The 12,492-nt window shown below is 42.9% G+C and overlaps 1 protein-coding gene across 13 annotated transcripts in view; it reads right to left on the reverse strand.

Annotated features, from left to right (window-relative positions):
- Positions 1 to 12,492, reverse strand: part of PPFIA2 (PPFI scaffold protein A2) — a 323,573-nt gene that overhangs the window by 32,631 nt on the left and 278,450 nt on the right. For 8 of the 13 annotated variants that reach the window (XM_083182335.1, XM_083182325.1, XM_083182332.1 and 5 more), the window contains 2 exons: positions 9,908 to 10,083; positions 8,463 to 8,556 (listed from right to left, as the gene is read on the reverse strand). In XM_083182335.1, the coding sequence (XP_083038461.1) occupies positions 8,463 to 8,556; positions 9,908 to 10,083 (270 nt within the window). The remainder of the gene's footprint in view (positions 1 to 8,462; positions 8,557 to 9,907; positions 10,084 to 12,492) is intronic. The other 5 variants (XM_083182328.1, XM_083182327.1, XM_083182324.1 and 2 more) reach the window with 1 other exon arrangement.

The raw sequence follows: 12,492 nt of genomic DNA on the forward strand, positions 1-12,492 counted from the left end.
TACTCCATACAGAACACAAGCCTGATCTGAAAAAGTGGTAGGGATTCGAGGGGGTTGTTGCAAGGTGGCATCTGCTGTGAGGGCTGTAGTGTGGACACAAATAAATTGGTGGTAGGTTATGGCGGGCTATGGAACATACTGTATACAGTATTGTGTGTGACAATGCCCATGTTAGTGACTACTACATGTTATTATGGTGAAGAGTCCTCACCACAGACAATGGTGGCTTATCTCTCCCAGGTTGCCTGGCACAGGGCTTACTTTGCATTTCAACAGTACCCCCCTTTTTTCCCTTTAAGTGTACTATAGGAATATTTTTTTTAAGGTAGGTGGAAAATGGACAGGAATGTATTGTATTATACATATATTTTAAGTACCCAACATGCACAATGCAGACACATGAACTCTGGGATTACGAGCTAGCCCGTGTGATGCCATGATATCAGGCAATAGTTGTGCTGTGCTACTCTGGCAACAGGTTAGACAGGATGGTTTCTTCTTGGGGCCAGTCCAAGGGCCCTATGCAGGCATCTGTGTTGTCCGAGCCTGCCCCTTAGCCTCATTATATGCTTCATCACATATAGCTTTAATATAATATGTATATATAATACAAGATAAAAATCCCCATAAATGTGCACAGAGTCTGACTCTACTTATCTGAGAGAGAATAAAACATCATGGCCTGAATGTACTGCATGTTTGATCCTTTTGTATAACCATATACATGCCAGCTAAATCAGACAATGACTTATCTACTGCGGGGACACAGAATGCAAAAAAGCCATCAATTAAACTTAGCAATCATTTAATATCTATTCAGAAACTTTAATTAACATTGAATGGCAATGCTGGTAACAGCCAATGACTGGATGATGTTTATTTGGTTTAAATATTATGTTTAGTTTACTAATGAGATTATAATCGCCTGCCTTTATCCAATGCCAGTAATATGGTGTATTGTGGGGAATCCATGTGCCAGGGGAATATATTGTTGGAAAATGTTCTTACAAAATACTTCCAAATACTGAAGCGGAAACTTCGTCTCTATTAATCCCATTGAATTGTTAATACAATTACCTACTTTTACTTAAGCTTTTAACAATATAGTCTGCAGTAAATGTACCATAAATGCCCAGTATGCCCAGTATTTTGTACTGTTTTTTGCGAATCTGTATCTGGGATCTGAATGATATTTCAACATCAAAAGGTCGACATTGACAAATGGTCAACATAAGCAAACGGCCAGCACACAAAAAGGTTGACATGGGGTTTTTCACGATTCCATTTTTTTTAATACTTCAACATCCACGTGGACCCAATCGGGAACATTAAAGTATGCTAAATGCAGATACCTAGCTGAAAGCACGGCGAGCAGAGCGCTACACTAATTGGGGGTCCATACGCTCAGGTCTTGACACCAACAACTCGTGAAAAACTCATGTCGATTTTTTCATGATTAAACCTTTTCCGTGTTGACCTTTTGTCAATGTTGACCGTGTGCATGTCGACCTTCTAGTGTAGATCGGCTGTTGAGCTAGACATTGTGGAACCTACTGTATGGTCCATATCCCTGCATCCAACAGTATGGTATTGATGATGGCCAAAAATAAAAAAGGCTGAATTTCTATTCTTTATTTTAAAATACCCTTATCGTGCACTGACCAGTAAAACCGATACAAAAACAGTGACTAAAATCATTAATATCAATGAATGGAGGTTCCTGCACCCAAAGGTGCTCATACACGGTGCGAGGGTGCTGCGCGATGCAGAGCGCACAAAGTCTGTGCAGCCCGTGCTTTTTGAACTAGGTCCCGATCACATGCGGTGTGATCTAGTTCAAAACGCATGGGAATATTGTACCGTGTATGGGCACCTTTAGGACTGGCAATAGATAACAGACAAGACAAATACCAAGAAGTTGTTTATAGTGTAACAAGTCTCTTTGCTTCCTTAACGGAACAAAATCCTTCTGAAATGGCGTGTACATTTAATATTCTTGCTAAACGGCTTATAGAAATTATTTATACAATTTCCAGGGCCAGATTAACTGCACTTCCCTCTTAATATACAGTATGATTGACCTCACCTGGGTTAAACTATTTCATTTATAGTAAAGGAATTTCAACACATGTAGTTGCAATCATAAATTAAATGGGAAGACCAGAAGCATTTTTGGGCCTGATTCAGGTTGGCTTGCTAGGCAGAGTACATTCGCTGGCTAGCGAGCCTATAAATGGCACCCGCCATCGCCAAACACAACATTAGATGGTCGCTGACCATCAAATGATTGACTATAATTTCCGTCCCTGTTCGCCAAAGACGGGGCGGGCACGGATGTCATGTGACATCAGCGCCCGCCCCAAGCAGGCATCGCCACACCTGCTTCTACAGGGGAACACCCAGCATTTTTATTGGGACACCCATAAAATGCTGGGCGTCCCCCTGATGCAGCCCCCTGCGTGTCCCCAGCCATACCTCCCCATATCGAGCGACGCGGAGAGTGTGTGTAACTCGCCGAAGCCACTTGCATGCGCAAACCTTGACCATGGGGACTGGCGCTGAATTTGGATCACAACGAGCGATCCTGAATTGGCCAAATGTCCCTCCTGGAATAGGTCCTATTGGGAGGTAGGGATTGTGTATATTATATTTAGACTAATAATAAATAATGTCTGGGTACTGTTTTTAGCTTCACCCAATTGCGTTTTCTTGTAGTGGAACAAAAATAAATTCGACTGCATCATCTAGCTTGTCACATGCAAGAATAGCAGCAGGTTCTGTACTACTTACACACTGGGACGGGTATTGATGTGCTCTAACTGGGGAGCCCCTGACAGAGAGGGGCCTGCAGCACAGTACCCTTCAAATCCCTTCTGAATATATAAGACTGAACATTGTCCAAAACAGTTGTTGAACAGCACATCCACAGAACCCGGACAACTTCTTGTGCGAGCTCTCATAGCTGGGTCACTTTTCAGTCCAGTATCTAGTGCAGTGATGGCTAATTTTGACACTCCAGCTGTTATTGAACTACAAATCCCAGCATGCCCTGCTACAGTTTTACAATTTGGCCATGCTAAAACTGATGCCGGGCACGCTGGGTTGTGTAGTTCAACAAAAGCTGGAGTGTCAAGGTTAGCCATCACTGATCTAGTGTCACCCAACATATTTCATCATAAGCACAAATTCTGCAGGTGTTCAAGTATGGTCAAATGTAATCATTTGTGAAAACAAAGAGTATTCCACATAAATGACAATGGACCCCCCCAGGTAATGTCTGTATTGTACCACACATTTGTTGCATAGGATGTGTTAAGATCAGTAGATCAAATGTTACTGTATATTATCACCTGTCATATGCAGGGGCGGGCTGGGCCGGGGGGCAGGGTACCATGTGTCCCCCGGGCCGCTCAATCTTTTTGTGTGCGGGCCGCCTGTTTCTGAGGCTGCTGCTGCAGCCACGGCTTCAGAAACATGGCCGCTACAGAGAGTGGGGCTGTGGACTCTGAGGAGCTCAGTCCTCTGTGGCTGCCAGCAGCTGCTGCGCCTGTATCACACTGCATTACAGCCAGCAGTGCGGACAGCACAGAGGATCCCTCCCTGCTCCTGCTCACCGTCGCGGCAGGGACCAAAAAGGGGCGGGGCTAATGTCCAGAGGGGGCGGAGCTACACGACTGACTCTATTGGAAAAAGGAGAGGATGTGCTGCCAGCCTGAAGTGCCCTGAACTAGTTAAGTAAAATGTGAGTGTACTTTAACTGGTGTGGGCATATGTACAAGCAGCGCTACTAGTGTCAACAACTGGTGTGGGCATATGTACATGCAGCGCTACTAGCGTCGGCAACTAGTGTGCGCATATGTATAAACAGCGCTACTAGTGTCGGCAACTGGTGTGGGCATATGCACAGGCAGCGTTACTAGTGTCGGCAACTGGTGTGGGCATATGTACAGGCAGCGCTACTTGCATCATCAACTGGTGTGGGCATATGTATAATCAGCGCTACTAGTGTCGGCAACTTGTGTGGGCATATGTATAATCAGCGCTACTAGTGTCGGCACCTGGTGTGGACATTTGTATAGGCAGCGTTACTAGTGTCGGCAACTGGTGTGGGCATATGTACAGGCAGTGCTACTAGCGTTGGCAACTGGTGTGGGCATATGTATAATCAGCGCTACTAGTGTCGGCAACTGATGTGGACATTTGTACAGGCAGCGTTACTAGTGTCGGCAACTGGTGGGGGCATATGTACAGGCAGCGCTACTAGCGTCGGCAACTGGTGTCGGTGTGGGCGTTACGTATAAGCAGCGCTACTACTGTCAGAAACTGGTACGGGTGTTATGTATAGGCAACGCTACTATTGTCGGCAACTGGTGTGGGTGTTACGTATAAGCATCGCTACTCCTTTTGACAAATGGTTTGGGCGTTACATATAAGCAGCGCTACTACTGTCGGCAACTGGTGTAGGCATTATGTATAAGTTGTGATACTACTACTGTCGGCAACTGATGTGGACGTTATGTACAGTATAAGTTACGCTGCTACTGTCGGTAACTCTGGGCATTATGTAGGCATATGCAGGTGTACTCGGGGCATTGCGTGGAGCATGGTGTGCAGCATTTTGTGTAAGGGGCATTACGCTGTGTGGCATAATACATAATGGGTATTACTGTGTGTGGTATAATGTGTTATGGACATTACGATGTTATTAGTACTTTTATATCGCCTCTTCCTCATGAAGTATCGCTCCTACATTTTGACAGGGTACCAACATGGCTAGTTATGCCACTGGTTCTGGCATAACTAGCCAGGGGGAGCATCCTGTGGGGCTCCTGATATTATACAGGGGAGCAGCCTGTGGTGTCCTATTATTGTTTTTTGTTTTTTTTATTAATACATGTACGAAAAAACTTTTATTAATACATATACGAAAAACTTATGGGCCGGTGCTCTGGACTTGCCCCCCAGGCTAAAAGTTGCAAGCCAGCCCCTGGTCATTTACCAACTATATGGCATTCTAGAGCAGGACCTTGATCAAAGTCTTCACACAACAATGGATGGAAAACTTGCTTCATACTTTGTGTGTGTGCACATGTTAATTGTTGGTGTGCCCTTTCAGTTAAAATGATACACTTTTTCTACCTAACCAAGTGTGCTGTGCTGGTGCACTGATTGATCACCAATCTTCAACTGCCAGCAGGTTGATATCGGGATACAGGAACTCTGGATGGGAGCAGCTAGATGCAGTGTACAAAAGCATATGGCAGCTTTTTCTTGCTTCCATATCCTATATAAAAAAAGGCTAATGCTGCTCCTCAACTGTATGGGGGGAATTCAATTGTTGTATGCACCAGGGTCCAAGAGATGACGCCCGACCGAGCATTTCAAGTGTTGCTCCATTCAGGCGTCAGAGCTGACATTACTGTTATGATGTTCCGCTATTCTGACAACTAGTGCTTTTATAATGCTAGGAAGAGCACACAAGTTTTCACGTGACCATGGAGTGCAATGTTGGATAATTGGATTAGGCAAATTTGTTTGTGCACAAAACTAGCAAATGGCATATTTCACTTGTGCCTAATTTAATTGACCCATATATTACATGCTTTATATGCAATCTGTCTGATTTATTATCATTACAAATACATGGCAAGCATTTTCTTTGTAAATCCTGGTTCTTAAAAATTGAGCGTATAAATGCTTTTGAGAAAATCAATGACAGAATGGAAGCTTGTGGTGCAGACAGCCTTCACAAAGCCACATGAAGCTACAGGTACAAGTTACATAGTAGTTGAGGCTGAATAAAGACTTGCGACCATCTAGTTCAACCTATGTTTATAGTAGCTTATCTCTTGTTGTATAGTATGTTCTGATATTTTAAAGACAGATTATGTTACTTATTCGTACCCATGGATGTTTTTAACCAATAAATGTTTATCCAACCTTATTTTAAACGTATTTATAGTTTCTGCCGACACCACTTCTCCAGGAAGAGAGTTCCAACGTTTGACTGCTCTGACTGTAAAGAATTTTTTTTTCTAGATGAACAAAATCTTTTTTCTTCTAATCTAAACTCGTGTCTTTGCGTCCAAGATTCCTTGCTAGTAGAAAAAAGGGTGTTTGACAGTTCCTTATATTTGCCCCTAATATATTTATACATGTTGAGCATATCCCCCCTTAAACGTCTTTTCTCAAGTTAAAGCTCAAGGAAAAAAATAATCTAGTACCAACCCTAATTAGGGAAGGAAACTAGGGGGAGCGCTTGGTGTGGGTGGCTAACTCAGCAGCTGCTAAAAAACAGGTTAGTGAGATTTGTATAATTGGAAATGAAAGAAAAGAGGGGGGATAGCAGCGCTCTAGGGATTTTGTCCCAGAGATTTGATCAAGTAAATTAAATTGGATGATCTTTACACATATTTATTAATACCACATCAAAGTTAATACATATTCTAAAACCATATAGGGTAAAATCAGTTAATAGCAAACAATACCCATACCCACAATTGAGCAGCAAAGTAGAGGGAGAGTCCGTTCCTTATAGGCCCAAACTTTTGTAGATCGGACAGGATAATTACCACATACCTTTGATAAAGCTGCCAGGAGCGGTGAAACGCATCAGTTAGTGCCTGCCCACCATCCACCTACCTATTTCGGATTGTAGTCCGGACAAGCCCTACAGGATTGAACTGTCTTGACCACCCTCTTCCATCTGGGAGGCCATTTCACTCTGGTGCACCAGCTAACTTCCCTCCTGCTGTATAAAGACCCACCATTTCTTCAAACTGCCAGTGGATACCGGTTATTTGTGCCAAACTTGGGCCGGCCACTTGGACTTATGGACAGTGTCTGCAGAAGTATTCCATCATTTAACCAGGAGTGGTAATTTTCCTATCTACAAAAGTTTGGGCCTATTAGGAACGGACTCTCCCTCTACTTTTGCTGCTCAATTGTGGGTATGGGCATTGTTTGCGATGAACTGATTTTACCCTATACGGTTTTAGAATATGTATTAACTTTGATGTGGTATTAATAAATATTTGTAAAGATCATCCAATTTAATTTACTTGATCAAATCTCTGGGACAAAATCCCTAGAGTGCTGCTATCCCCCCTCTTTTCTTGCATTTACAAGTTAAAGCTCAGTAGCACGTGTAGATCATGCAGCCACTAATCTACAATGCTATCACTTTGCATTATCACTTCTAAAAGTGATCCTTGGGTCTCCCAATGTATGACTAAAAATCACCATGACTCCATAATCATTTGTGATTGGTGGGGAGAAGTAATTGAAAATAGTGAAAATCTAAGGATTGATATAATCTAGACAAAAAACACAAATACCCAGATACTATAAAGGAGAAAATAAGGGACTTCGGAACAAGACCATAAACAATAGTCCAGCATAGGCTCTATGGAGTTGGGCAATCACACTCTCTGGAAGTAGTAATAAAAATTAAAAGCTCTGCCTAGAAACAGTTGCTGGTACTATGTACTCCTGAGCAGAGGTGGAACTTGTGAGTGTCAGGCCCAGGTGCAAAAAAATATGATTTGGGCTCCCTCTTCTACCCCAACCCAAGTACACAACATGCCGCGCAGCAGTGGGTGACAGAGTAAAGCGGGAGGAGATACAATATGACATAGAGGGGCATAGGGTGACAATGAAAGGCAAAAAGAGGCAGAGGGTGACAGGGGGGGGGGGGCGGCAATGGGGGACAGGGACAGTGGGTAACATCCACTGCATGGTGCAGAGAGTCATGTATCCTGGTGGAGACAAAACATACGGTAGTGGCCTCTGCTCTGTATGCGACAGGAACCTTTACGCTTTCCTCAGTTTGGCACTTGGTCAGACATACTCTGAATGTGCCAGTTACACCGGTTGTGAGCTTCCTTTAATTCCCAAACCGTGGTGAATCAGAAACAGCTGTCTGTTAATTAGAGGCAACATGTGACTGATCACCACTAGTGATTGGTGGCTGGACTCCCCTATCAGTCTGGCACACACACAGTCCTCTGTGCCTCGCTAAGGTAAGGGCCAGGTCCCTCATGCAGTGGGGCCCACCCTGTTCTCTGCACTGGGCCATTAATCGAACATTGCTTAAAATGGTTTGCAGGGGGGCCCGGGAATAAGTAATTACTGATCTGGGCAGCAACTGCACCCTTTAGTCCTCAAGGGCCCCACTGTAGGGCACCTTCTATACCAATGGTAGTTACAAAAGTCTGATACAGGGTGATTGGCGTCCTATCCATATCCCTGTTGCCTTGTTTGTAATCTGGTGCGTGTCTGACTAGCCTAACATAATGGTCTTACAGGTAATGTATTATTTAATGAATTGTGCTTAAATATTTATAGACCTTAAAGCTAACACATGTTTGACAGATAGGGGCATGTTGTCAGCAACACCGATACAAACAAACATGACAATAATGATACTGAACATAATAGTAAACTGGAATTGTGGTACACACTTTTTTTTGAGTCGTCTGTCTTTCTCCGCCTGAGTGCCGAGTTTACCAAGCCCTAGAGCATCCTGACCTCCAAGGTCTGCGTCCATGAAACCTCCTGTTGTTAATCAAGAATGAAATTAAAAATGAGGAAAAACAACCTTTGGTTAGACTTGCATTGAAAGTAAAAAAATATTTAGACAATAAATATTTTAACCAACTTAATTACAATATAAGGCAAATGGGCTAAATCAGAGGCGGACACAGTTGCATCATTATACTAATGCTGTGGCTGATGGTCTCCCTACTGAGACACCCATCATTTATGGTGTATTAACCCTTTGAGTGCCAACCTCTATGTGAGAGATGTGCAAAATATCTGCTGAAAATGCCAGAGTCGCTCACATCTGTTATATAAATTCAAATAAAAAATGTTGTGTAAAAATATGTATTTCCTAAATAAGGTAAACATTTCAGGTCATTATGATCATTAAAAAAGTTTGCTTGCCAACTCTTCACACCTATTTTGACATTCACTCTGCACTCAAAGGGTTAAGACACAGCATTGGTAACACCATCAAACAAATGCCCTATTGAGACATAGCTGCATTTTAAGATTATGACCACGACACACTCTTTTCTGGCTAGCCCTCCCTTCCTGTTACCATCCAGTACTTACACAAACATCTATCATATAGATGTCCAAAGTGTTGCTGCAAAAAGCCCTGGCAGTCTTTGTTGGTGGATGCAGTAGAAGGATGCGGCTACCACTATATATATATATATAAAATTGTAATACTGTACACCCAGGATTCTTAGGTTCTAACCTATTAGAATCCTATGCTATTACACTCAACATTTTAATTTCCTTTTATGTACCATGGAATAACATACTTACAGTAATTTCTACAGGATTTATGGCCTAATCTGGGTGTTCGGTCTTTTTCAACAGTCAAAATAGATTATTTTAGGTACTGTTACTTGAGTTGAAATTATTTAAATTTACTGTAGAATGTGTCGTTTTTAAATGTAATTCCTACAGTATATACAGATGTGTCCTGTTACCCCCTTGCTGCATAGTGTATGCACGCACCCTCAATCCATTCACTTTCATGGGAAAACCACAGCTGAAAATGGATAGCAGCCTCATGACGAATAGCTCCAACACCTTGCTTGTGCATCAAAGGAGCAAACGCTGCAAGCCAGTAGCAGGACACATCTGCAGTGGCATCACAAAAGGGGTGCAGGCTGCACACGGGTTTCACTCCCCAAGGGGTGACACCAAAGTGCTGACTCCCACTCGCAGACAGATGCTGGGTGCTGCACTGTAACATTATATGCAGCACCCAGCTCCTATCACAGCACCACTGTGTGCTAATAGTGTGGTGTGTTAAATGGCCCATACGATACATACTGTATAAAACCAATTGGACTATGACAAGAAAACAATCCTGTTAAAGAACAATGACCTTGGAGGCCAAATTCCTTACTGAGCTGTCCGAGTCTTGCCTTCTCTTTTTTACCAAACAGCCGACCTATAGAGGATTTAATTCCTTTCTTCTTTGGAGCTTTGTGCAGAGAGTCTTGGCTGCTGTTGGTAGTCGCTAGACCAAGGACATCGGGTTCAAGAGATGCTGTCAGACTTCTAAATAATCGGAAACAATGTTTATTTTTTAGCACTTTATTATAATGTATATTGGAGTACAGTCTGCTGAATATATAGTACTTCTAAATTCACACACCCAAATATTTGTAACATATTTTAGAGCAATACTAAGCTTTCTCTAAATCCTCTCTATTATTGGTTAATGATGCTGATAATGCAGCAATACTTTTACATTAGGCTGTGATCATTTAGTGCTAAAGTCACCATTTACCTCTGGTTAACGGTTTACACTTTAGTATACCAAAAGAATCTGCAACATACAAAATGCGCTAACTGTAATTTTAACCCTTTGAGTGCCAACATCTCTGTGAGAGATGTGCAAAATATCCGCTAAAAGTGCCAGCATCGTTCACATTTGGTTTGCTTGACAATTTTCACACCAATTTTGACAAATTCAATTGGCACTCAAAGGGTTAACTATGTTACAAACACTTTGATTTAAACCATCGGTCTGAACTACCATATTGGACATTTACTTAAAAACATGAACGTTTGAGGAGTATAATGTGCTGCAGGGAAAAAAGGGTACTTGTTTCCTAGCACGGCCACAACGATCATGATCGTGGGCATCGTAAGGAAAAATCGGGGGCATCGCGGCCGTGCGATGGTACCGACGCGATGCCCGCGATTTCCCATAGGGAACAATGTTAAATGCCTCAATTTACCCGCGATGCCCCAGATTTCCCATAGGAAACAATGTTAAATGGCTCAATTTACCCAAATCCTCATAGGGAACAATGGTAAATGGGCCAGAAACCCCCCCAAAACACCCCTGAACAGTGAAATGTCCCCCAAAAGTAGTTTACGCCACCCCACAATCAACGCGAACCCGAAGCGTGGCGAGCCCACGAGGGGCGTCGTTACGCGTCCTCCGACCTTTTCATACCCCCACTATCCACGTCAGCGTGGAGTTGAGATTAGAATAGTGTGGCGAGCGCAGCGAGCCACCGAGACCGAAGTGTGGCGAGCGCAGCGAGCCCCGCGAGGGGACGCGGATACCTGTGAAGCCCGCAAAGGGACGCGTTTACCTGTGAAGGTATCCGCGTCCGCTCGCCACACTATTCTATTCTCAACTCCACGCCGACGTGGATAGTGGGGGTATGAAAAGGTCTGAGGACGCGTACCGCTGCGCTCGCCACGCTTCGGGTTCGCGTTGATCGTGGGGTGGCGTAAACTAGTTTTGGGGGGACATTTCACTGTTCAGGGGTGTTTTGGGGGGTTTCTGGCCCATTTACCATTGTTCCCTATGAGGATTTGGTGAAATTGAGGCATTTAACATTGTTTCCTATGGGAAATCGGGGGCATCGCGAATAAATTGAGGCATTTAACATTGTTTCCTATGGGAAATCGGGGCATCGCGTCTGGACCATTTAAGCCTTTTTTAGCCGCATACGAGGCGACCGACGCAATTTTGACTTTTTTCAATGCATTTCAATGGGAAAATCGGGGGCATCGCGTCGGTCGCGTCGCAGACCACGAAAAATTACACCCGATGCCCGCGATTGTGGCCGTGCTAGGAAACAAGTACCGAAAAAAGTTTTGCATTCATGAGCAACATACTTAAACATACATGAACATTACTATAAACATGAGAAATACCTAGCGGTGTGAAGTGTTATGTCATGATTTTGTTTTTGATTTTTTAGGCGTTGATATATTAGCAGATTTTGTTTTTTTTTTTGAAGAATCCATTTACTACAGTCTAAACTATGTTGGTATTTTTAATTAATTACCCATGTCCCGTTTTGATGAATGGCTGGGAAGAATTTAGGTTTTTCAATAATAGACTGAGGCTAAGAATATATATGAAGTGCATACAGGTATGTTTATGCTGTAACTTGCATGTCCTTCCAACATATGGCCTCACACATGCAGATTTGAGTCGTCCATCTGGACATTTTTTGTAAACCAGTAATTGGCACCACCCTGAAACATTAAAATCTAGAAAATCTAGAAAATCCAATCAGGTTGGACCAGAATTTATTGGTGAGTGTGTAAATGAGGTAAGCAGCTGACCTCCATTTAAGTGAGTGTGAGACCATCAGCTGATCAGGAGGAGAAGACTGAAGAGCAGGAGCTCAAATGAGCCGTATAATACACACACTTGTTGCATGAATAGCCGGATGTGTGTAATTTGACCACCCGTGTGCGGCCAAATTTCTTATGGATCCAGCCTGTACAGTAATATGAAAAAAAGGTTTACATCCCCCCCAAAGTTTTGACATAGGTTTGTGGACATAGTTATTAGTGTTTTCATTAAATTTATCTGACATTTTAGTTACAAATATCCTTTAAGACGAAACTGTGAAACCCAATTTATGTAAACCTAAACGACTACTCCTGTACCTCTCACTAAGAAAGATAGATGTCAAACACAAAACAAGTAAC

This window comes from Crinia signifera, chromosome 4 (assembly GCF_055691185.1).
Source record: "Crinia signifera chromosome 4, ASM5569118v1, whole genome shotgun sequence".
NCBI lineage: Eukaryota > Metazoa > Chordata > Amphibia > Anura > Myobatrachidae > Crinia > Crinia signifera.